Source organism: Mercenaria mercenaria, chromosome 3 (assembly GCF_021730395.1).
Source record: "Mercenaria mercenaria strain notata chromosome 3, MADL_Memer_1, whole genome shotgun sequence".
NCBI classification, from domain to species: domain Eukaryota; kingdom Metazoa; phylum Mollusca; class Bivalvia; order Venerida; family Veneridae; genus Mercenaria; species Mercenaria mercenaria.
Genome location: NC_069363.1, coordinates 62,267,637 through 62,294,842, shown reverse-complemented (window position 1 = coordinate 62,294,842; position 27,206 = coordinate 62,267,637). Strand labels below are relative to the sequence as shown.

At 32.9% G+C, this 27,206-nt stretch overlaps 1 protein-coding gene across 1 annotated transcript in view; it reads right to left on the bottom strand.

Annotated features, from left to right (window-relative positions):
• Nucleotides 1–27,206, bottom strand: part of LOC128555917 (tyrosine-protein kinase Abl-like) — a 64,359-nt gene that overhangs the window by 2,556 nt on the left and 34,597 nt on the right. The window contains exons 7-21 of the mRNA XM_053539736.1: nt 24,910–25,056; nt 23,567–23,823; nt 21,338–21,494; nt 18,702–18,833; nt 16,027–16,236; nt 11,102–11,269; nt 10,365–10,523; nt 9,618–9,776; nt 8,840–8,998; nt 8,084–8,242; nt 6,825–6,971; nt 5,698–5,865; nt 4,598–4,726; nt 4,245–4,412; nt 3,196–3,363 (exon numbers count right to left, since the gene is read on the bottom strand). Of these exons, the coding sequence (XP_053395711.1) occupies nt 3,196–3,363; nt 4,245–4,412; nt 4,598–4,726; nt 5,698–5,865; nt 6,825–6,971; nt 8,084–8,242; nt 8,840–8,998; nt 9,618–9,776; nt 10,365–10,523; nt 11,102–11,269; nt 16,027–16,236; nt 18,702–18,833; nt 21,338–21,494; nt 23,567–23,823; nt 24,910–25,056 (2,487 nt within the window). The remainder of the gene's footprint in view (nt 1–3,195; nt 3,364–4,244; nt 4,413–4,597; nt 4,727–5,697; nt 5,866–6,824; nt 6,972–8,083; nt 8,243–8,839; nt 8,999–9,617; nt 9,777–10,364; nt 10,524–11,101; nt 11,270–16,026; nt 16,237–18,701; nt 18,834–21,337; nt 21,495–23,566; nt 23,824–24,909; nt 25,057–27,206) is intronic.

Here is a 27,206-nt window from a genome sequence, read left to right as displayed (position 1 = left end):
TCTGCCTATTCAGCACAAGAGGTACATATCGATTTCAGAACACTAAAGATTATGCCAAAAAAAAAAAAAAAAATAAAAAAAAAAATGGCCCATTTTGTACACATAGTGAGACCTATCCTTATACGCAAATGACGGACCTAAAATGTATGTACATTTTTAACATAAAACGTAAACAACGATGGTGAGAATATATCTAATAACCGTTTTCTTTTTCGTTTTTACTTTTCGTTTACATTGAAACGTTTATGTTTTCTGTTTTGACTGACTTCTATACCTTGGTTAAGATTTCAGACTAGACCGTCTGTATGGAGCTTGGAAAATCGATTCAAGCGTTTTTTTTTAATTTTACACAACAATTACCCATTTGTGGTATCATTAGTTCTATAAACATCATAAATAACCAACTGAATATAAATAGCCATAAAGCACATCTACATGTTTTATTCACAAACGTACTGGGTCACTCATGCAATAGTCAGAATGGTGCGAATATGCCTGCTTTAATGTGGCTTTTCACATCACTGGAAGGAGGTGTTCAAAATGTCCCTGTGCGACAACATGACAACAGTAATCTTATCAAAATTCATTGTGAAAGTCAAACTAGCCTCCGTGTATGCAGTTCCAATCCAGTCAAAGAAAGTATCATTTTGCTGGCGGCAACACTTGTATCCGATAGTTATTTGATTAACACGTAGCTCATTGTGGCAATAGGCGAGGATCGGGTGAAGCTCTGATAGATAGGTCTTCTATTATGCTGCGTGCAATTGAATTTAGTGGTAAAGATGACTTCAAACGTATTAACTGATTCTCCGTACTACTGGCAGATCGGCCACTAGTTTACTACTGTTTGCAGATCAAATTGCCCCTTCAACTTTTTTCAAATCGATAGAGTTCACGTTTACGTCACAGAAACTGTGAAGCTGAAGCTATTTTTGGAGTAATCCTGACAGGTTAACCCCGCCTCATCCGCAATAAATTATTCATTCACCTTGTCGTGAAACTTTTTTTCTTTATCTTGACGTCACACAAAGCGCGCGCTCTGACTCTGTCTTTGAAGTATTGCCGTACTTGCATTACACTGTGATAATAGATATGTTTTAAAAGTAGAATATAATTTCAATTACGTTCAAATGAAAACAGCACTTTTTGTTTGTTATAACAATTATTATCGACAAAATTTCCAACCACGCAAGGTATACAAGGTTTTATAGAAAGGTATCTCGTTGAACCTTCAAGCTACGTAACACTTATAGATCCAGAAACACTGATTTATTTGATATTCAAACTTTTGCACAGTCTTCCGTAGCTTAACTATCGCAAATCTAACTCCATTTTAGATCTAGTTTTATTTTATTTTATTTTATTTTATTATTTTATATTTTATTTTATTTTATTTTATTTTATTTGTGGGTTTACGTGTATGTGAATTTAACTACTATATTATTTGAAGTCGTTTAAACACTTATTTCAGTTAGGTACATACAGGCAGTTGATAAGCCTTGTCTTCGTTCATAGAAAGAACCAGTTATAGACTCACATAAGTCAAAATAATTCGACGTTTAATTTGTTTTATATTTGTGATGGACCAAAATAATCGAGGATAAATAACAGCACACCGTCATGTAAAGTTATTGGTTTTATCGCTTGCACTTTATGTGTAACGTTAGTCGTGTTGAGGGGAATTATGATAACTTTTACATAAATTAATGAGGAATTGAATTCCCCTTTTGATTAGTCTAAATAATGAGACCTTGGGTAGACCGATTAAATTACATTTTGAAATTTTATGTTGTCTACCTAAAGGGGATATCGACCAGTCAAAAAATATAACGATATTCAACTCTTGAGTACAATTATTTGGACTACCTTTTGACACATTAAGTTTTATTTGAATTTATCTCATATTCGCAACAAATCAGCATTAATTTTAAACCCTAATCTAGCGATGACAATTTCTTTCGAGTGGAGAAAATAACTCGTAACTGTTTCCTAGGATCGCGTCAAATTAGTTAGATTAAGACTCACATATTCCAAAAGAAATTGCCGTTTTTTTTTCAACTAAAGAGGCATAGTCGGTTCCGGGAATCGAATTTATGCCCTTCAATCAATGATGAGCGAATCCAACAACCCGAGTCCGTCACGTTTTATAATTAATGTGAAAACTAAACACGAGATACATTATTTAAAAGAAAAGTCTGCAGCAAAAGGTACTGAAATTTAGGCAGAAAAGGCCTGTAATGTAGAAGTGTCTTTTTTTTCACATCCACGTTACCTAAATGTAGTGTGCATTGTGGCAAGATTCATTTAAATTTTAGATGAAGATTAGATCTAGTACATCTGTTACAATCCGTTTAAACACCCGTTCGAACAGTATTTAAATCATCATTTCTCGGTCATGCAGCCAATGTAAACAAGTTCATTCAGTATTTTTTACTCGTATCGGAAAGGCGGAGTTACCTGTATAGACGAGATCCAAAAATAGCTTCAGCATCGCTGCTTTTGTGACGTAAATGTACAAGTCTCTCGATTTAAGATAAGGCGAAATGGCAGTTTGATCTGCAAACAGTAGTATAATAAAGACAGGCGATACCATCCATTATTTAGTGTATGGTATATTCAAGTCCAAACCGTCAAGGCCTGAAGAGCGACTTGGGCTACCTTGGCCCTAATGTTATTGAAGAATATCTATGTCAAATATGGATTTGCAGCTTTCGGGCATCAAATTTGTATTCCCATAGAAACTAATGCAAAGATCCGATAAGGAACGTGCCCCTCCCCCTTTGGATATTTTTTCTATGTCTCGAAATTGCAGATACAAATAATAAAGCTATGACGGATTCTCTCTTACAAAAGATTTCTAAATCTTCTACACATTATTGCAAAAATTAAGAGTTATTTTTCCGTAATAATATTCTATTTGTTCCTGAGTTTTCAAACGTATGATGTTTAGTAAGTGATTGGTTAATATATACAACAGCGTTAGATTATTGTAATAATATTTGAATTAAATATTTGTGAAGAACTCTTTTCATTTGGGAGAGGGGCCCTAACTAGATGCCCACTCTTACCTTAATATAATGTTTGGAAGGGTCTTTCCCCGCCACCGAAAAATTCGGAAGACGAACTATGATCCAAAATAGAGCCGATGTGACTAAATCCCAAGAAAACAAAAGAATATTTATATAGAAACAATACCTGCGTCATCATCGTACAATGCTTTCACACTAACTCCACCAGTATCTTGAGTCTTTCCATTGTTATTATTCTCTGCAGTTGGTTCTGTTATCCCTACATTTTGAAAACTTTCAGATGTAATAGGAGCAGACTCTTGTGGCACAGACTTCTGAGGACGAAGTCGTGTTTCTGAAAAACGGTCATAATTATATTGCTCGGGACTCTCAATAACAACATGCTTCATTTAAAATATCCTTTTTCATATCGACAATTTATATGCTGACATATGCCAAACTATACTTAGTAAAACACTGTGGCATTGATAATCGCGTCACGTTGGGTTTTGCACAAAAAAATCTACGAAACATTGAGCAATGAAAACGGACGTGTTTGATATAGAATATTCAAATATTAGATGTGACTGTTGAATGAAAAAAGTCTTTCATTGAATGTTCCTGTTCAAATAAAGTTATATTGCGGCCGAATAAATTGTTTACCTGGTTTTCGCAAACATTATTGCATTAATGACTTGAAAAAACACGCTATTACTGTCGACGTTATACTGCTTTCATGACGTTCATAACGTAACGTCTTAAACACCCTTGATGACCTTACTTAAAATCATTGTAACTCTTAAAAGAGAGAAGATAATTACTTCAAATTTTCCAATTTGAAAGTTAAAAGAATTTTCTTTATGAATATTTTGTAATCACAATTTTGAATTTTTTAGTCTCAAATACAGATTGTCTCAATGGTCCAGTGATATATAGCAATTTAATTGGAGAGAAAAAATCGCAAGGTTGCTATCTTTCGAAAGTTTTGCCACTTCTCACAAAAATCAAACATTTACAAGCGTTAGATTATTATAATGATATATCTAATATTTGAACTAAATGTTTGTGAAGAACACTTTCCATTTAGGAGATGGGCTCTTATTAGATGCCTGCTAGCTCTTACTTTAATATAATGTTTGGAAGGGTATTTCCCCGCCCCTGAAAAACTGGGATGTCGAATAGTTGATCCAAAATAATGCACAAGAAAATAAAAGAATATTTGTATAGAAACAATACCTGCATCGTAATTGTACAATGATTTCACACTAAATCCACCAGTATCTTGAGTCTTTCCATTGTTATTATTTTCTACAGTTGCTTCTCTTATCCCTACATTTTGGAAACTTTCAGATGTAATAGGAGTAGACTCTTGTGACAGAGGCTTCTGTGGATCAAGTCGTGTTTCTGAAAAGTGATCATTTATTATTCGGGACTCTCAGTTACAACATGTTTCATTCGAAAAACTGGGAAATCGAGTAGTTGATCCATAAAAGAGCCGATGCGACTAAATCCCCCCACCAAAGAAAAGAATATTTATATAGAAACAATACATGCGTCTTCATCGTACAATGCTTTCACACTAAATTCACCAGTATCTTGAGTCTGTCCATTGTTATTATTCTCTACAGTTGGTTCTGTTATCCCTGTATCTTGTAAACTTTGAGATGTAATAGGTGTAGACTCTTGTGGCACAGACGTCTGAGGATCAGGTCGTGTTTCTGAAAAGTGATCATATATTGCTCGGGACTCTCAATTACAACAAAATTCATTTAATATATCTTATTTCATATCAACTACTTATATGCTGATATATGCCAAACTATAGATGTGTTCCCTTTTACTCGTACAAATAATTCAATTATAATACGTTTTTAAAATTATGTTATAGCTGCAGTTAATATATAACTTTATAATTTATCATTCTAAAATATACGTAGTGAAACACTGCGGCAAATTGATAATCGCGTCACGTTTGTTTTAGCACAAGAACTAAAAAACATGGACCTGATTGATATAGAATATTCAAATATTAGATGTGACTGTAGATTGAAAGAAGTCTTTCGTTGAATGTTCCTGTTCATATAGAGTTATATTGCTAACGAATAAATTGTATACCTTGTTTTCGCAAACTTTGTTGCATTAATGACTTGAAAAAAAAACACGCTATTCCCGTCGACGTCATACTGCTTTCGACGTTCTTAACGTCACGTCTAAAAATGCCCTAAGTGACTTAAAAAAACATTGTAACTCTTGAAATAGACAAAAATTACTTTAAATTTGGAAGGTAAAATAATGTTCTTTATGAATATTTTATGTTCTCATTTTTTTTGTCCCTAAATCAGGTTGTCTCATGGAATGGCCAAATTACATATAGCAATTTAATTGGAGAGAAAAAATCGCAAGGTTGTTTTCTTCCGAATGTTTGGCCGTTACTCATAAAAAGCAAATATTTACAAGCGTTAGATTATTATAATGATATATCAAATATTTGAACTAAATGTTTGTGAAGAACTCTTTTCATTTGGGAGAGGGGCCTTAAATAGATACCCGCTCTTACCTTACTGTAATGTTTGGAAGGGTCTTTCCCCGCCACTGAAAAACTGTGAAGTCTAACTTTGTTCCAAAATAGTGCTGATCTGATTCCACTAAATCCCAAGGAAACAAATTAATATTAATATAGAAGCAATACCTGCGTCATAATCGTACATTACTTTCACACTAAATCCACCAGTATCTTGAGTCTTTCCATTGTTATTATTCACTGTAGTTGGTTCTGTTATCCCTACATTTTGAAAACATTCAGATGTAATAGGAGTAGACTCTTTATGCACATACTTCTGAGGATCAAGTCGTGTTTCTGAAAAGTGATCATATATTGTTTACAACATACTTCATTTGATATATCTTATTTCATAACAACCACTTATATGCTGACATATGCGAAACTATAGCTGTGTTCCATTATCACTCTAACGAATAATTCAATTATAATATGTTTTTATAATGATGTTGTAGTTGCAATTAATATATAACTTATCATTCTAAAATATACTTAGTGAAACACTGTGGCATTGATAATCTCGTCACGTTGGTTTTAGCACAACATTGAGCAATGAAAATGGACGTGTTTGATATAGGATATTCAAATATTAGATGGGAATTTAGACTGAAGGAAGTCTTTCATTGAATGTTCCTATTCATAAAGTGTTATATTGCGGACGAATAAATTGTTCACCCTGTCTTCGCAAACTCTGTTGCATTAATGATTTGAAAAATCACGCTATTCCCGTCGACGTCATACTGCTTTCATGACGTCCTTAACGTCACGTCTAAAAATGCATTAAGTGACTTAACTAAAAAAACATTGTAACTCTTAAAACAGACAAAAGAAATTACTTCACATTTTCAGCTCTGAAAGGTAAAAGAATGCTCTTTTTATATCCACGTATTTTGTGTTTTTTTGTCACTAAGTCAAGTTGTTTCATTAAGTGGCCCAATTACATTTGGCAATTAAATTGGAGAGAAAAATCACAAGGTTGCTATCTTCCGAATGTTTGGCCGTTACTCATAAAAAGCAAATATTTACAAGCGTTAGATTATTATAATGATATATCAAATATTTGAACTAAATGATTGTGAGGAACTCTTTCCATTTGGGAGAGAGGCCTTAAATAGATGCCCGCTCTTACCTTAATATAATGTTTGGAAGGGTCTTTCCCCTCCACCGGAAAACTTTGAAATCTGATTTTGAACCAAAATAGTGCTGATTCCACTAAATCCCAAGAAAACAAAAGAATATTTATATAGAAACATTACCTGAGTCATAATCGTACAATGGTTTCACACGAAATCCACCAGTATCATGAGTGATTCCATTATTATTAGTCTCTGCATTTGATTCTGTTATCCCTACATTAGGAGTAGACTCTTTAGGCACATACTTCTGAGGATCAAGTTGTGTTTCTGAAAAATGATCATATATTGCTCAAGTCTCTCAATTACAACATGCTTCATTTCATATCAATCACTTATATGCTGACATATGCCAAACTATAGATGTGTTCCCTTTTTACTGAAACGAATAATTCAGTTATAATACGTTTCTATAATTATGCTGAACCGCCTCGGTAGCCTAGTGATAGAGCGTCCGCTTCGAGTGCGGGAAGTTGTGGGTTCGATCCCCGGTCGCGTCATGTTGCGTGATATTCCAGTGAGGCATCACTATAAAGTTGGGCATTGTGCTCACTGCTACAAGTAGACACCGTCGTTTATATGACTGAAAAATTGTTGAAAAAGACGTTAAACCCGAACACACACACACCGGTCGCGTCATACCAAAGACGTAAAAATGGTACTAGTAACTTCCTCCTTGGCGTTCAGCATTAAAAGAGGGTAGTGCTAGGAATGGTCAGCCCGTTGTCAGTATAATGTGACTGGGTGGGGTATTATATCACGTGTCTACGGCGTGATATTCCAATGATGCAGCACTGTAAAGTTTGGCATTGTGCTCACTGCTACAAGACATCGTCGTTTATATGACTAAAAAATTGTTGAAAAAGACGTTAAACCCGAACACACACGCAGGCGCGCGCGCACACACACACACACACACACACACACACACACACACACATAATTATGTTGTTGCTGCAATTTGTATGTAACGTATTACTCTAAAATATACTCAATGAAACACTGTGGTATTGATAACCGCATCACGTTGGTTTTTGAACATTTTTTTTCAAAACATCGAGCAATTGAAACGGACGTATTTGATATAGAATATTCAAATATTAGATGTGGATATAGACCGAACGTCTTTTCTTGAATGTTCCTGATCATATAAAGTTACATTGATGAAGAATAAATTGTTTGCCTGGTTTTTGCAAACTTTGTTGCATTGTGACGAGGGTATTTTCCAATGTAAATTTCAGCCATTTTGGACACTAAAGTTAGAAAATTAACATTATTACAGATGTTTTGAAAATCAAATAGACCCTACTCTCACCCTCAGAAATGTGTAGTTTATCTTTAAATTCCAAGAAAACAAAAGAATATTTATATAGAAACGATACCTGCGTCATAATCGATTATTTCCTTCACACTATCTCCACCAGTAACTTGAGTCTTTCCATTGTTATTATTCTCTGCAGTTTGGTCTGTTATCCCTACATTTTCTAAACTTTCAGATGTAGACTCTTGTGGCCCAGACTTCTGAGGATCAAGTCGTGTTTCTGAAAATGGTCATACATTGCTCGGGACTCTCAATTTCAACATGCTTTATTTAATATATCCTATTTCAAATCAACCACTTATATACTAACATATGCCAAACTATAGACTTGTTCCCTTTTTACTCTAAAGAATAATTCAATTAAAATACGTTCTTATAAATATGTTGCACTTGCAATTTATATATTACTTATTATTTTAAAATATTCTCAATGAAACACTGTGGCATTAATAATCGCGTCACATTTGTTTTTGCACATATTTTTGAAAACATTGAGCAATGAAAACGGACGTGTTTGATATAGCATATTCAAATATTAGATATGAACGTAGATTGAAAGAAGTATTTCCTTGTGACGGGGGTATTTTCCACAGTAAATTTCAGCCATTTTGGATACTAAAATCTTATAATATTAACATTATTACAGATGGTTTAAAAATGGAAATAGATCCTTCTATCACCCTCAGAGATGTGTAGTTTATATCTTTAAATCATAAGAAAAAAACCAAAAGAAAAAAAACCAAAAAAAAAAAACAAACAAAAAACAACAACAACAACAACAAAAAAGAAAACCAGAATATTTATTTAGAAACAATACCTGCGTCATAATCGTACAATTCTTTCACACTAACACCAACATCAACTTGAGTCTTTCCATTGTTATTATTATCTGCAGTTGGGTCTGTTATCCCTACATTTTCTAAACTTTCAGATGTAGACTCTTGTGGCCCAGACTTCTGAGGATCAAGTCGTGTTTCTGAAAATGATCATACATTGCTCGGGACTCTCAATTTCAACATGCTTTATTTAATATATCCTATTTCAAATCAACCACTTATATGCTAAAATATGACAATAAATTTGAATAATTCAATTAAAATACGTTCTTATAAATATGTTGCACTTGCAATTTATATATTACTTATTATTTTAAAATATTCTCAATGAAACATTGTGGCATTGATAACTGCGTCACATTTGTTTTTGCACATATTTTTGAAAACATTGAGCAATGAAAACGGACGTGCTTGATATAGCATATTCAAAATTAGATATGAATGTAGATTGAAAGAAGTATTTCCTTGTGACGGGGGTACTTTCCATAGTAAATTTCAGCCATTTTGGATACTAAAATCTTATAATATTAACATTATTACAGATGGTTTGAAAATGGAAATAGATCTTTCTTTCACCCTCAGAGATGTGTAGTTATGTGTAGTTTATATCTTTAAATCATCCCTCAGAGATGTGTAGTTTATATATTTAAATCATAAGAAAAAAACAACAAAAAAATAAAAAACCAAAAAAACAAAAAACAAACAACAACAACAACAACAACAAAAAAGAAAACCAGAATATTTATTTAGAAACAATACCTGCGTCATAATCGTACAATTCTTTCACACTAACACCAACATCAACTTGAGTCTTTCCATTGTTATTATTCTCTGCAGTTGGGTCTGTTATCCCTACATTTTCTAAACTTTCAGATGTTGACTCTTGTGGCCCAGACTTCTGAAGATCAAGTCGTGTTTCTGAAAATGATCATACATTGCTCGGGCCTCTCAATTTCAACATGCTTTATTTAATATATCCTATTTCAAATCTACCACTTATATGCTAACATATGCCAAACAATAGACTTGTTCCCTTTTTACTCTGAAGAATAATTCAATTAATTTAAAAATACGTTTTTATAAATATGTTGCACTTGCAATTTATATATTACTTATTATTTTAAAATATTCTCAATGGAACATTGTGGCATTAATAATCGTGTCACATTTGTTTTTGCACATATTTTTGAAAACATTGAGCAATGAAAACGGACGTGTTTGATATAGCATATTCAAATATTAGATTTGAATGTAGATTAAAAGAAGTATTTCCTTGTGACGGGGGTATTTTCCACAGTAAATTTCAGCCATTTTGGATACTAAAATCTTATAATATTAACATTATTACAGATGGTTTGAAAATGGAAATAGATTCTTCTTTCACCCTCAGAGATGTGTAGTTTCTATCTTTAAATCATAAGAAAAAAACACAAAGAAAATAAAACAATACAAACAAACAACAGCAACAACAAAAAACACAACAAAATATTTGTTTAGAAACAATACCTGTGTCATAATCGTACAATTCTTTCACACTAACACCAACATCAACTTGAGTCTTTCCATTGTTATTATTCTCTGCAGTTGGGTCTGTTATCCCTACATTTTCTAAACTTTCAGATGTAGACTCTTGTGGCCCAGACTTCTGAGGATCATGTCGTGTTTCTGAAAATGATCATACATTGCTCGGGACTATCAATTTCAACATGCTTTATTTAATATATCCTATTTCAAATCAACCACTTATATGCTAACATATGCCAAACTATAGACTTGTTCCCTTTTTACTCTAAAGAATAATTCAATTAAAATACGTTCTTATAAATATGTTGCACTTGCAATTTATATATTACTTATTATTTTAAAATATTCTCAATGAAACATTGTGGCATTGATAACTGCGTCATATTTGTTTTTGCACATATTTTTGAAAACATTGAGCAATGAAAACGGACGTGTTTGATATAACATATTCAAATATTAGATATGAATGTAGATTGAAAGAAGTATTTCCTTGTGACGGGGGTATTCTCCACAGTAAATTTCAGCCATTTTGGATACTCAAATCTTATAATATTAACATTATTACAGATGGTTTGAAAATGGAAATAGATCCTTCTATCACCCTCAGAGATGTGTACTTTATATCTGTAAATCATAAGAAAAAAAATACAGAAAAAGATAGAAGAAAAACAAACAAACAAAAAAAACCAACAAACAGAATATTTATTTAGAAACATCACCTGCGTCATAATCGTACAATTCTTTCACACTAACACCAACATCAACTCGAGTCTTTCCATTGTTATAATTCTCTGCATTTGGTTCTGTTATCCCTACATTTTGAATACTTTCAGATGTAATTGGAGTTGACTCTTGTGGCTCAGACTTCTGAGAATCAAGTCGTATTTCTGAAAAAATGATCATATATTGCTCAGGACTCTCAATAACAACATGCTTCATTTAAACTATCCTATTTTATATCAACCACTTATATGCTAACATATGCCAAACTATAGACATGTTCCTTTTTACTCTAACAAATAATTCAAATAAGGTATGTCCCACCTAATGGTGAATATTTTAAATGTTTAAAACAATGTTACAGAAATATACTGTATCCAGTGAGAGACTTGTATGCAAAATTTAAACAAGATTTATCGTGCCGTTTTTTTATATATATTTTGTATAATTCATGATATTTCCCCAGGCTTAATTTGAGGTAAATTTCAAAGTGATGGTCCAAAACTTTTGCAGATAATTCATTATACCATTAATTTTGATAAAAGAAACGTCAAACTATTGGTAAACAATTATAAAACACAAAATAAAACTGTGAATATCATTGTTTTCTAGGGTGCCTCAAGTAAAAGGATTTAATGTGACAGAATTCTAACTTCAACATTGAAAAGTTAAGGTCGAGTCCTGTGCAACTGCATTCAAAGATAACATTGGGGCAGAAGTAAAACCAACATACATTTCTTTCACAACTTGTAATCTAAAAAGTAAAGGCAAAATAGAAAACTTTTGCCGCATGTAACTCAGTGTTTTTAAAGATGTCTAACTCTGCCCCCTTCTGTTTCAGAGGTAAATGCAATCTGAACTGCAAGAAATCACTTGTCAGATGAAAATTTTTCTTTTGTACAAAAATCACTAATTAGTCTTGAAAAAAAGGAAAAAAAACTAATTAGAAAAAATGGAATAAAGGGGGAATAGTTTTGCCCCAGTGGGGATTTAACCTATGCCCCCTGAAAAATTAAAGTCAAGGTAGGTTTATTGTAGGAATTGAACACTCTTCAAAAGGAGGTACACTATTACATGGGTCATACCTTAAAATACGTTTTTAATAATGTTGTAGTTGCAATGAATATATATCTTATTTTTCTAAAATATTCTCAGTGAAACACTGTGGCACACTGTGGCATTGATAATCGCTTGACGTTGTTTTTTGCGCAAAAAATCCAAACAAACTACGAAACATTGAGCAATGAAAACGAGTTTGCTATAGAATATTCAAATATTAGATGTAAATGTAGACTGAAAGAAGTCTTTCCTTGAATGTTCCTGTTCATATACAGTTATAATACGGACGAATAAATTGTTTACCTGATTTTCTCAAACTTCTGATATTCTCATTAGTATGCGTTGGTGACCCTTGTTGCAACGTTCCGCGCATGTATAAGTCTTGTATATTGGGATCTCATGAAATGAAAAAAAAAACAACTAAGTATTTGATATAATGAATTTTAGCGAATACCTTAAAAAATTTAAACGTAGACTAGTTCATCACAGTCATTAGAAAGAGAGCAATAATTCCGTCACGGGGCATTTGTTTTGGATTTTAGCTCCATTTTTCAACAGTATTTCAATTAATGACAGGAAGTTAACCTGAGCGGTGTTCCTAGATATTAGTACCAGTATTTACTGCAAGTAACTACAGATTTCTCCACAGGAATCAGATGTGACGAATGACTTTCGAAACTGTGTTTCTTAACAAATCATCACGTCTTGCCCGGTGATCCAACAAGCGATCCAGCGATCTATAGCTTTGTGTCATCCATATTGATCTAGGCGGGCAGGATATAAGACCTTTTTACTACCCTTTTTAAAGGCTCCAGGGTAGATAGAGTGTGTCCCTTGTAGTAAGAACTCCGTGTAAATTCATAAACGGGAACATCTTTGCCATATTTAGTTCCATATCCTATGTACTATGAATAATTATTTCTTTCATGACACACTTTTCTAAGGTATAAAGAGAATTAAGTGAATTATGAACAAGAGCTTTTGACACATACGCCCTCATAATGAAGGCTCGAAGGCAACTGGGTATGTAAGGAGTCATCTACTGGTTACAGGCAATCCTCCTATGAAGTTTAACAACTGTAGGCAAACGAGTTCTTCATTTTCTGTGCGGAAACCGTTATTAGTCTCGGAGTCGCTGTGAATATGACCTTTGACATACTAAACAACACTATCGGAAACTAAACGGTGTATAGACAGGCCGATCGACCGACAGACAGACCCCTTTTCGAGAGTCAAGAATTAGTGATATATATGGCAATAATAATAAGAATAGAGTGCAAGTTCTATCTCACAAAATGATGGACTTATTTTTCACTTGCAATACATTCTTGTAAAAACAGTAACTGCTAAGCTACTAAAGGAAATGCAATTTCTCTGGAACGGAAAAAAATGATAAAGTAAAACGAACGACAACAATAGGTCACAGATTAGATGGAGGGTTAGATATGATAGATATTTACTCCTTTTATAAAACCATGACAGTAAAATGGGTTAAAAACTTAAAACCAACAGAAAATGCAAATTGGAAAGTAATACCATCTTTTTTTCTTAAACCGGGAAGGTAAAAATCTTCTCATACTCAATACTAACATAGATTCAGTTAAAAGCCTTCCAAACGTAAACTTGAAAATCCCATTGTTTTATAAAAATTTAATTGAAATTTGGATAGAAATAAAACAAAAAGGTATGTGGATAAAACAGAGAAAGTACACACTTTTTATGATATTCGCAAGCAACTTATCTGGGGAAACAGATTTATTAAACACAAAGGGAAGGGCCTGTTTTTCAAAGCGTGGATCGACTCTGATTTGATTTTTGTAAATGACATTATTTCAAACAATGGCGAAATAGATCCCAATTTTATCTATCAAAAGTTAGCAAGAAAGCAAAATTGGATCGCAGCAATTAATATCATTAAACAATCTTTGCGTAATGCATGGTAACATAATATAAAATCCGAAACGTCTGTGCGTACTAAAGTTAAAACATATTACCATATTCGTATCAAAGGCGAACTTCTCGAAGAAACCACGAACAAGGATATATATAATACCTTTGTTTCTTCAAAATTTACAAAACCATATGTACATAAATACTGGGAAGATATTCTATCCTGTGAAAGTAACTGGAATCCATTCTTCTATATTGTGAACAAATGTAATGTTGACAACAAAATAAAACAATTCAAATATAAAGCCGTTCACATAATACTCGCAACTAATTCAAACTTGCTTAAATGGAACATTGAAAGTAATCCTTGCTGCAAATTTTGCAACGAATTCGAAGACTGACCGTTTTTCCTCAATTGCAAATACTTAGATTCGTTCTGGTCAAAAATTGACAAAACTTTTAGAAAATGTGGAATTAATAAATCTTTTGAAAATTTAAAAAGCATAATAATTGGTTATAAAATAGACCTTAAGAAGTATAATGACATTAACTTACTATTAAAAACAATTTCATACTGTATATATAAATCATATTTTTTGAGTGAAAGAAGAATGAAACATCTGAACATTTGGAACATCTTGTATACCGATATTTTAATACTTACCAAGTTTCTCGAAAACAAAAATGTATGTACACACGTTCTAAAAGACTTTCTAAAGTACATAAACTGTTAGACACTTTTGACATGAAAAGAAATAACTTAAGTAGAAGAATATAAATATTCCTTTTTGTTATTTTCCTTAGAAAGGTAGGAACTGTAATTTGTAATGCTTCTATTGTGTTTTGATGTATATTGTTAAAAAATGCATGTCTACATGTAATAATGTCAATGAACGGGCTGTCGTTCAGGCAATTCCAAAAAGAAAAAAAAAAGGAAATGAAATTAATCGTCAATGGTAGACTGCAAGGAAACGACAACACATGTTTACTATATATGTAATTGGAACTATTCCTGATTGTAGAACACGGACAGTAACAAATAAATCACACTAACTGAGAGAAACTACGCAGCATAAGAAAATAACCAAATCTGAAATATTTACAGACTTATCTTCCCTTGTGTACCTATGTTTCATATTCCTGTCCACAAAATATCTTGGTGAAGACATGGGACTGTTATTGATAAATGCTGAATAGAGAAAGTGCAAGGTCGAAGAACCATATAACTATTTCCTTCATATAAGCATCATCTTCTGGCAACACTTGTTAAACATATGTTTATTTATTCTAGGGAAATCTAAATACTCTTTAAAACGTCATAGTTTGTTTAGACTATATTTTCGATCGATATATTGTAAGAGAGAAGATAAAAGAACAAGTTAGTAATAACTTATATTCCATTAAATTAGCCATCGTATATGTAAAATAGATATTGAGAAAGATCATTTCAAACATTTCAAATAAATAAAATACGAGAACATTTAAAAAACAAATGCTTCTTTATCAATAATTTAACAGCGAAATGAAGACATTTATACTAGATACTATCAAACAGGTAAACCGTGCAGTCATATCACAAATAAAATGTTTTAATGTGATAGGTTTAAAGAAACTACCTACATGCCGTTTTAACACCGCACTTATTTCGCTTATTTAGATGTAGCAAATATTTTACAACTAATGGATAATATCAGCTTTTCTGAAGACATCAAAGTATTCGTGTCTGTCTAACATATTGCATCGCATGAAATTTTTATGTAGAACAGAATGCGTCGTGTAAACTGATTTTGTCGAAGATAAAACTGCGAATTAAGCACATATCAAATATATGGATTATGTATGGACATCAAGGATGGACAATCATCTGATTCTACGGATGTTTGTTGTTTAATATATTGTTTCTTCTTTGTAGTTTAGGCTTTAGTAGAGAAGGAAAAGAACAACCTGGTGAATTATTTACTTTTGGCAATCTTACCTTCTAAGCCTATCTCATATTCAATTGCAACTTCAAAGTCGTGGAAAAAATCCTGGAGGAAGTCAAATGTTGGACGGCATTCAGGTAACTGATGCCAACATTTAAGCATTGTAACATAAAAAGCGACATGGCATGGTACTGGGCCATCTTTGGGTTTCGGCAGTCTGAATCCTTTTTGTAAACGGCTAAGCGTATCTTTTTTAATCAAACCTGCAACGCATTTAAATTATACTGAAAAACTCAATAATAAAATAATCTGTCACTGGTTGTAGATGCAGATAGGAATATCCGGTTCGAGTGTAACTGTTTTGGCGGTAACAAGGCTCTGTCGAGTTACAGCCAAACAGTTACCCGACAACTGGAAATTCCCATCTGCATCAACAGCCACACTTACCAGTGGTAGATTATTTTTCTTGCATACCGTATATAATCAAATTATAGAATTAATAAATCAAAACAAAAGCTTTATATGAAGCTGTGTTTATCATAGTAGCGTATGTAAGCAAAGCGCGGGGAATCAACGTCCGTAAACAGAAGTGACGTCACGATTTTTAATGACGCACGACAACAAAGCTCCTGCTTAATTTCATCGTTTATTGCGTATTCAGTAAAATAATTTATTTTAAATCGAGAAATATACTGTAAGGGACAATATCCCGACATAGAACAACTTTCAAGAGTTTTTATTTTGATCGCATTTTATGTAAACAATATATGATTATTGCTCGAATCGTTGTTAATAACAGCACGAGAGCCATGTAGCACAGGGGTGTCAAATGGATATTGATGGCATGGTTAAAGTACCCGGAAACGCCAAATCCGATATGCAAGAATAAGGTAAAATAAACACAAACAAAGATTCAAAAGAAAAAAAAACATACTCAAATGATACGCCAAAATGAAACCCTACGACAGTGTATGTATGGATGAGTTAACGAATAACATGTGCACATAAACGCGTACACAAAGTAAACCATCTAGATAACAAGTACAAAAGAGATTGTTGTAAAACACGCATGCGTCCCCGCATGATGCCTGATAGGTTGTCCCATTTTCAGTACCGTGAATACTATGACCTTGCTCTTTGACCTACTAACCCCCTTGAACAATAGATATCATCTAATTCATAAGCCACGTTTCTCTAGCATGTAGAAATAAATTTCAATATTCTGGCCCCTAAAACAATAGCAGTCATCTACTGTATAATCAAGTTTAAAAATTCTGGGTCAAGTGCTTCTAACTTAATTGGACCGAAACCGCTTGTAAGTTTCAGGTCTCAGTGACATTGACCTTTGAATTTCTGACCCTAAAAACAATGAAATTAATCTACTTTATAATTCTAATCAAGTTAATAAGTTTGGAGCTTCTAGCTCAAGTGCTTCTCAAGTTATTGAACCGAAACCGGTTTCAAGTTTCAGGTCCTTGTGACCTTGACCTTTGACCTATCGACCCCCAAAACAGTAAGGATCATCCACTTCATAACCTCAAAAATACAACCAAGTTTAAATGTTCTGAGTCATATTGTTCTCAAGTAAATATGCGGAAACCGTTCGCTCTATCGAAAGACGAACTGACGCCATCAACACATGCAAAGCAATATAACAAAGGGACCGCTAATACGGAAACTTCACATGGAGCCGCTCTGGAACGACCATATGTCCAAAAAAAAAATGGGAAGTTGAACTAAGATGCAGTCAACCTCACTCTTAACATCCATCATGATTCAAAAGGACAAGCATTTGTAAATAAATGTCTCTAGATTTGGTTTTAGCTGCGGCAAGGTTTATTAAAACCTTTATTCATGGGAATGTTGTTTACAAACTTTACAAAATTCTAGGTCATTGCATATGTCCCATATTGTATCAGGTAAAATAATAAAAAAGTTTTATGAAAAGAAGTTATGACCACATCATGTGTACGGTGTTCAGCCCTTGTATAGCTAGACATTACGCTTGTGTGACGGAACAGTTAGAAAACTTCATAACAGGCAGCTATAATATTCTGCCCTTGTGTAAGTGAATTTCCTAGCAAAGATTACCTTTATTCAAATTGTCATGTAACTATGGAATATGGTAAGGATATAGACTAAGGCAAGTAAGGGTGTGTGCACAATTAACCTGATTAAACACATCAGTGGTATGTTTGCCACTGACCGTTCCAAGGCGGTGCCCTACTTTGTTCCTTGATTTTTTTCCGCTCATGTATAGTTTTCTTTATATTCTGGTGTATATAACTATGAGCACATATTATAACCATAAGCTAGGAGTTGTGGTTTCAAGAGGCTGTGTCCTTGGAACTCGGCTTTCCTTTTCTTTATACCAGGTTGTTTATTAATGAGTCTTAGCGGGCAGTCTTCCTTGCTCATATGCACATATCTGAGACCTTCTTAAAACATTAATCCCGAATAAAGGTGAATATATTTGGTAGTGTATGCGACTTCGTGACTAAAGGCAAACAACTAATTACGCCCTATGTATCTTACCCTCTTTATTTACCTGTGATTACTTTATACCTGACATGGGAATCATATGTTAAAATATCGGTCTGCACATTTTTGTCAAAGACTTTTAAAGAATCATCTATGCTACTGTGCAATTCAAAAGAAAAAGTTGTTTGAAGAAACTGATAACGATGATAGACGGTATGTTGGTATTTATTAAAAATACTCTAGTTACCAGCATATGGCGTTTTTCCAAAGGTGATGAGCTCATACAGCAATATCCCGAATGACCATACATCAGACTTTGTACTAAACATAGTTTTGTCGTCTATAGCTTCTGGTGCAGTCCACTGCCAATCATTTTCATCTTTAACAACATATCAAACAATCATATGGTACATGAAATGTTCATAAAATGTACCTTATTATAACATTAGTTCATCTCGGCCTTAATAAATACGCTCCATCTGTTTATTCTACACTTGTACAGTTATGTAAAGAAACCATTGTGTACAATGACATTCGGTGATGGAAAGAAGGAATATTGTAACATGTCGCAATGTCAAGTACGACCATGACGACAGACCAGATGATAACACACGTGTTTAATTTTAACTAAAACTATCATATGGCACTATTTATTTGTAAAAAGCAATTTTCAGTAACAGACTAGACTAAAAGAACTGAATAAAATGAATCAAATTAGGAATAAAATAGAAATCGTGTTTAACGCACAAAATGTCTCCCACCGCTTACCAAAGAGAATAAGTAAACTGCCACAAATTAAGGGCCATATAACTGTAGGAAAATTCCTGAACGATAACTGCACCACTGGTATGATGGCATAATAAATAAATATCACATATTTTTTAAAAGCAAATTCGGATGTTTGTACCATTGTGCTTATCGATTTAGTTATAAGAAATATATTTTGTGATTTGTAGATTTCAAAAGTGCATTTGAAACAAAATTTGGAGACCCAGGTAGGAGCTTAATTTTGAAGTATGTTAAGATGCATCTGTCATTAACTTATTAACTGTAACGTGTCTGGTATCAAATGGACCTTGCGCACTTCTCTGCATATAAAAATGCGTTTATTCACTAAATTGTTAAATTCCTCAGTTTTTTTATGAATCTTTTTATTTATATTTGTATTTATATTTAATAATATTTATTTATTTATTCTATTTTGTAAAGAAACGCATAAATCACAGTTAAGCTCAATTTTATGATATTTTTTACTTTTCCTACATTATATTAGAGATTTATATAAGGAACAAAAACATCCATTACACATAGTTAGATAAAGGAGGCAGGAGGTTTAAATCATTTTAAAAATGAATTTCTGCTAAATATAAACTTTTGAAAATAAATCTTATATACATATATATCATACACTAGTTTTTACATTCATATCATTCCCTAGACTAATTGTATTTATGTCCTTATATCAAAATAGCTCTATTTTGGCTAAGCAACCATGATTGGAAAATCAAATTTTCTATATACGTCCAGTCGAAATCTAATGTTTCCAATATCTGACCTAATTCTGATTAACCACCTTTAATTGTACGAAATATAGAGTAATACTTCACTTATAAATAGTTATATGAGAACAAAGCTGGCAATATTTTGCTCCATCTCAGACAGCACAAGACTTTCTAGGAAAGTTTTAGATTCATTTTTCTTTGATTTACGAGTAATTAAACAACATATTCTGATCTTGGCAGCTAAGTAGAAGCCATCTAAGTTTTATAAATTTTCGTCAACATTTTAACAGCATTACTAATATTGTTTGAATACGAATGCAGATGATAAGCTATTTAGTGAGCAATATCCTAACTTGTGAATATCATTAACCAAAGACGGCAGTGTACATTAACAATGGTTAAAAAATGGCTTCCAGCTTTTAAAAAATATGTTTAAGGAAGGGCTGTCGAAGAATTCATATTGTCCAAGCCGGCGAATTTAGAAGAAAAAGACATTTATTGTTTGTTTCAATGCCCCGTTAAATCTAAAGAGTCATTTTGTGTATTTTGTTCCGAACGAGTGATCTAATGCAGCTTTGACAGTTGGTCACTGGATGAGTATGCAGCAATGTATTTTCATCAAATAGAGGACAAGTTTAACAAAAAGATTAGTCTGATGGATTTTTGCTTCTTTGAAAACAATTTATTCAGGAAAAATGAATGTTGAAAAGGTCTTTCTGTTAACTTTTGTTGTTCAAATCACAAATTAATAATACAAGCCGATCAAAGACTTCTGTTATTTATAAAACCCAGTTGCTAGGGGTCCGATGACTGGACCTCTAGACCATTCATAGGATGTTTAGAGGTCCACGGTAACCATTCGTTTACTTCAGGTGTCATAAAATAGTAAATCAAAGTTTTATCCAATATCACATGTTTTATATGATTTCAAGTTATATCAATATCCCAGAGTCCCGAAAAGTCTAAAATAGACTTTCACTAGTTGTGGATGCAGATGGATCAACCCGGTTCGATCGTAACAGTTTTTGGTGGTAACGAGGGTCATTCTAAATTATTAGTCCCTTTATGTATAAAGCAATTAAATTGGAATGATTAATGATAACTGAAAGACTGCCTTAAAATACATATTTAACATTTTCCAGAAAACATGAATTTATCAATTACAAAATGTATGTTGCAATAAATTCGGAAATGATTCAAATCGTCAATTAAAACTGTAAATATTTGTTTTCCATTCTATTATGGTGACAAATTGAATACTGTTGAATAGAGTGCTAAATTCAATAGGACTCGTACGCAGCTCCAATAATCAAGAGAAGGAGTAATTATTCCTCTAGTAGATTTAGCGTAAGTCTCTTAAAGAAATTAAAGTGCAACTTACCTTCGCAATGTTCATCAGAAAATCTAACTTTCATCATCTCGGATAACTTTGGATGTACTATCTTCACTTTGTAAAAATCACAAACAAACACATTCTCAGCTTTTAAATGCCGATGCACAACCTTTTCCTTCTCTAGAAAAGCCATCCCCTCAGCAATCTAGATAAAAAGTTAAAATGTAAAATATCACTACTGACTTTGATACTAGTAACATTTCAGGTGTCATTATTACATGTTTGATTTGGCACAGATGACCTGGCTTCAATTACATTAGGTATCGTTTAATAAGAGGGTCACAACGGCCTAAGCTCGCTCACGTGGCTTTCTCAGCTCAAAGAGGTAACCGCAAGAATGTTTTCCAAGAAACATATCTGTCAAATATATAAGAAATCGGCCAATCTAGCAGTTTCTGACCAGATGATTTTTCAGCTTTCTACTATAATATATAGAGAGTGCCGGTGCCCTTTAATGGTTATTTTTGATAATGACGAATACTTTGAACATTCTTTGTAGAGAGTCAAGCAAAGAAATACAGCATTTCTGTGAAATTATGTTAAAACTGGAAGGCCTAGTGGTTAAGGAAGAAATGTACTTTGAAAATGTTCATATGTTAAGCTCTTTCAGCCACTTTCATTTTTTGACAAATAGAAATATTGTAGAAGATCAATCAAGATATTTTATGTGCGATTATTTGAAAATCTGACGAATAATTTTTTGTTTTTCGCTGTATACATTTAGGGAATTGTGAACATATACATGTACCCCGGCGGTTATGCAGGTGATAAAGCGGTTTGGACTGTTGTCCAAGAAACGTTTCTCTGAAGTAACTTTTAAATCGACACAGGAGCTTAGAAGGAGATTTCTGTTGTTTGTTCTATTGCCATGTCTTTGACGAAAAGTGTTTTCTTACTATTCAATAAAAACAAATACATTTACGAAAATGGTAAAACGCATGTTAAGAATGTTTCACATTTAAAATGATCGAGCAAATTTCTAATATCAAACATAATTTCTGCATAAGTTTACTATGCTTCAGTGTTCAAACCTGGTATCAAACTAGTACCATACACCGTTGTGGTGCTTCAATTCCGCCGAATCTAGTGCAAAGAGCGACAACTCGATGAATTTAACGATAATTTAAACATAATTCTGTATATAACAAACAGAAACAAGAGCTGCCAAAGAAGACAACGCTCCAGACTTTTTCGGTGTTGAATAATGAAAGAAGGGATACTTTTAAACTTTGAGAAAATCTGTACAGTTATTTTAATTTAAGCTGATTTATATTAAACAGTTTGCATACATTCTACGCATAAATGGGTCAACTTGATGCAATAATGGCGCAAGATTTATGGACTCTTTTATAAATGATGAGCATAGTGATAGAGACAGCTGTTTCAAATCTGATGCAAATACTTTCATTGTTTGAAAAAGAAGTGAATAAAAACTCAGTAAAAGAAGTAAGAAGGGAAAATAAAGCATCGGGACCAGTCAGGGGCCTTACCATTTATGATGTTAATGATAATGAGGAACAACTGTTTTACCAATGTAAGTTTTAAGAAAAGACATACAAATGTGAGTGCAGATATCGAACAACTATTTTAAGTTTGATGAAATCCATTTAATTATAACAGAAATAATGTGACAGAGCACCAAACGTAAACTTTGCAGTAAATTGTAATTACAAATGGGCTAAGTTCATGAAATATTGGCCTTAAGTCATATGATGTTGGAAACAATGTACAAAAACTACTAAGTTTTAATCGGATCCATTTAGTAATAAAGGAGAAAGATGGAAAGATTATCAAAATTTAAGCCTGAAATTCTAAGTAGAAAGGTGACATAATGCATAATACTTAAAAAGTTATGTACATTGCGTCATATAATGTTAGGGATTATGTGAAACAGTTGATTTACTTTTGTAAAATATCCAAATAGTAATAACAGAGACTGCAGATATTGTGTGCCTCAAAATTTTGAATTGAAATTCAAAGTAAAAAGAGCGTAATCCTTGAGATTTTGGTGCGTGCCAGAGTTATAGAACTTGTGTCATATGATGTCAGTGATGATATGGAAAATTGTTTTTAAAGTTAAAATAAATCCATTCAGTAGCAACAGAGATAGGGTGAAAGTGCTCCAAACCTTTAATCAAGAATGTGGACGCTGACGAGTAGAATAGCTCTCCATATATTTCATATCCTCGAGCTGAATAAAAATAGTGAGAATAATACCTCAGCAGCTATTTCAAGTAAAGTCATCCGGGTAAATGTTTTGCCACCGTCAATCTGCAAGCACTGTTGCAACGTATTGCGTACCGTCTCTCCGAGAATGAGCATAAATGGTTCAGGGTTGATGATTACAGCTAATACTCTGACAAAGCGTTTGCATTGTCGAAAATTGTGTAATACTTTCGCCTCTGCCAAGAATTTGTCAACCGTCAGTTTGAACTTTGTCACGATCGTAACATCCAATGTGTTGGAAAATTTACCTTTAATTGTAAGTTTGTGAAATCAATAGTAGTTTAACATTTTCATTTATAGTCCAAATAGATAAACAGAAGATTCAAATCAGACGTTAATGTGTAACAGGAAAATAGGCTACAATTCGTCTGGAAAAAAGTCACGATACGTAATTCACATTTTGGTAAACATGTATTGAATTATGACACTAATACGTTATACTTTTAGCAATAAAAAGGGGAACAAATGTCCAACTGGAAAAGCCGCATTTAAAGAACTCAACCGCCTGTACAGCATTCCTCATGGCATTTGACAAACGTGTAAATGTACCTTGAACACACAGACTAAACAGATGTATACATTGTTATATTGTATACATGACTGTGTGTAATAACCTATAACAAACACACACAAACAAACATGCAGACCATATTCTTGGAACGTCAGCGTCAAATTCACACAGGGTAGCATAAAATGGTTTATCGGCAACTAACCTTACCCTTAAACCCTCACCATGTTCATATATAATGAAAATTAGGTGAGCTCCCTAACATACGTAACGGCATTGTTAAACACGAAAATGCTCATGTAAAGATATATAAATCAAAGCCAAAACCTCTGAAACCATTAAGGCATGTCCTGATTCGCAATGACTTTCACAAGTAAGAGCACCAGGAGAAACAAACAGAACCCGCGACAGTTATCGAACCAGTCAGTCCAGGATTTAGGAGCTTATTGTCTAGGAGTTCCTCATGTGTCCCTTCATCACAGCACACCATCAATGAAGAAACTGTAGTGGCTAATGTCTTACATGTTATCCATTTAAATAACCAAATGTTGAAAGATGTATTAAATATATCGGTGCATCCATACGACAGAAGAGTGTGCTGTCAAGATCCATTTTCCCGTGTCCTTCACAAATATTAATAGTATGATAATGACATTAAAATATTCGAATGTCGGCAAAGTATAAACAAACACTTTTTGATGCTATCTATACATGTTTTTCAGTGTTGGGCAATAAACTCTATGACTGCATACCATTTAAGATTATTTAGATAACGTCTATATTATTGCTAGATAATTCAAATACAAGAAAGTACATGTTTACATACCAATAAATATTTCTCCATAATTGCCGCATCGAAAAGATTTAGTTATAACAACAGACCTTCTTTTAACTTCTAGATTCCGAGAGTATACAAAAGGATTTTGTTTCTGGGCTGGACTTTCTAGTTTGCATCGAAGTTCTGCAACGTTGTCTGGTAAATGTACAAAATAACAATATTGTATTATTGTGTTATGACATTTTTTCACATTTGTAAAATACACTAAATACGACCAAATGATATATACCAGTATTAGTCATACACAAACACTACTGACTGAAGATATCGAATCTTAGGAACTCTTTACGTAAGCAAAATCTGAAAGTAGATAGTAAAGTTTTACATAAACAATATTTTAATAACTTTCATAAAATGCTTGTAATGTACCTGACAATATATTATATGCTACATAAAATCTAGGAGCACGCCATCTGTCCTTCAAGCTGACCATTCGCGAGTCGAATAATTTAACGTTTGAGTCTTTTTTCATGTATAATATATAGACAATATTTGCTTATAGATATTATTATAGTCTTTTAAATCTCAATTGATTAGGCAAGTGTACTGAACTTTATAAATATGGTATCTCTTGTAACAATAATCATGAACTATAAGATATTTTCCGACAGAAACAAAGTAAAAACAAAAAATATTTAACCAGGTAAAAATCCGTAGAGAGATGTAATAAATTAAGGTAAACAGCAATACTTGTATGCGCTTACTTCTTAATATATCCTTATAATATTTCGATAAAAATGCAAACCACTGACATTTTCTGAAAGCGGGAAACAGTAAAGTTAAAATTTGATTATTTGTTCAAGTGAGATACAATTTAAATGATTATTGCTGTTATTTTGCTTGGCTGTCAGTGATGCCACTGACATTTTTTGAGAGCGATAACTTCGAAACAGGAAACAGTAAAGGTTAAAATTGTTCAAATGAGATACAATATAAATGATTAATGCTGTTATTTTGCCTGGCTGTCAATACTCTTAAAGGATATTCTAACGGAACACATGGTTGAATAAACTGATTAGGTTTTTGTCTTCTGTCCTGCTTCGTCGGACCCTTAAAGAGCTTCCCTTATTGCGCGTGCTCTCTCTCTTCTGCTCTGCAAATGCATTGAGTGTATTCGTATATCTATATATTTGTACACGGGCATTTTTATGGTTTACATTTCGTGTCCTTTTTTACCTTCGTGTATGTAAGTTATTCACTTGGTGACAGCAACTTTTGTGTTCTGAGACACTGTGGGCATTTAGAATGCGGTTTTGCGCACCTGTTACCAGTGTACATCATTTTAGCTACACAATGGCATTTTCAGTGTTTGGTTGCTCATATAGTGTAACACTTAATTTTCTGTACGGTTAGTAGTTAGCGCTATGATGGTGCCAGCGCTGTTTGACCTCATTTGACCCCTCGCCTTTGACCCAAACCAACCAATGCCGACCAATTAAAAAACCCACAGGTTTTAACAACTTACTGTGAAAACCTCTGGTTTAACCAAATGAAAACCTCTGGTTTAACCGCAGATTTTAACAAAGTGAAGAGAACAGATATTTTATATAAAATATATTTCTTTAAAAACCCGGAAGAAAACTTTAAACTCCACACTGAAAAAACAATTTACAATAGTTTTGTCCTTATTGATTAAAACAATTCATAATTATTTGTTCATTATGTTTTACATTATTAATTTTTAGTATTTTATACAATAAATCATAAATGTTTATACCATCTTGTAACAATTTTATGAAAAATAAACAATAATAACCACATACTACACTTGTTTCGTTTTGATATTGTATGTTATTGTATTTTACATCCGGAATATAACTAATTACCTCTTTTGGTGGAGGAAGTCCGAATGGATCAAAGTATATTTTACCAATATAACATACCCAATGTGTTCCAGACCCAACAGAGTCGTCCTAATTTATAATTCCACATTCATTCTTTAACTTTATTTTTGGTAGATTGTTTCTACTAAACACATTTTTAAAGTTTTTAATTTTTAATTGTTTTACCCATTGTTCAATTTCAAAATTAGAAATAGGTTTATTTATAAATTTTACTTTTTTTTTTTACAATAGGAATTCGTCTGTAAGGCCTTCGTTGAGAGTCAATTTGTATGCCTTTACCACTTAACAAGGATGTAATCAAAAGTATCCCTAGACTAGCCGCAAGCAAACCTAGAAACCCACCGTCTTGTTTTTGTTTTTGTGTTAATTTAATTTCTCCATATCCCCTTAATTGTTTTCTTTGATTAGGTGTAAGATAGGGTGATATCATATTTCTCTTAT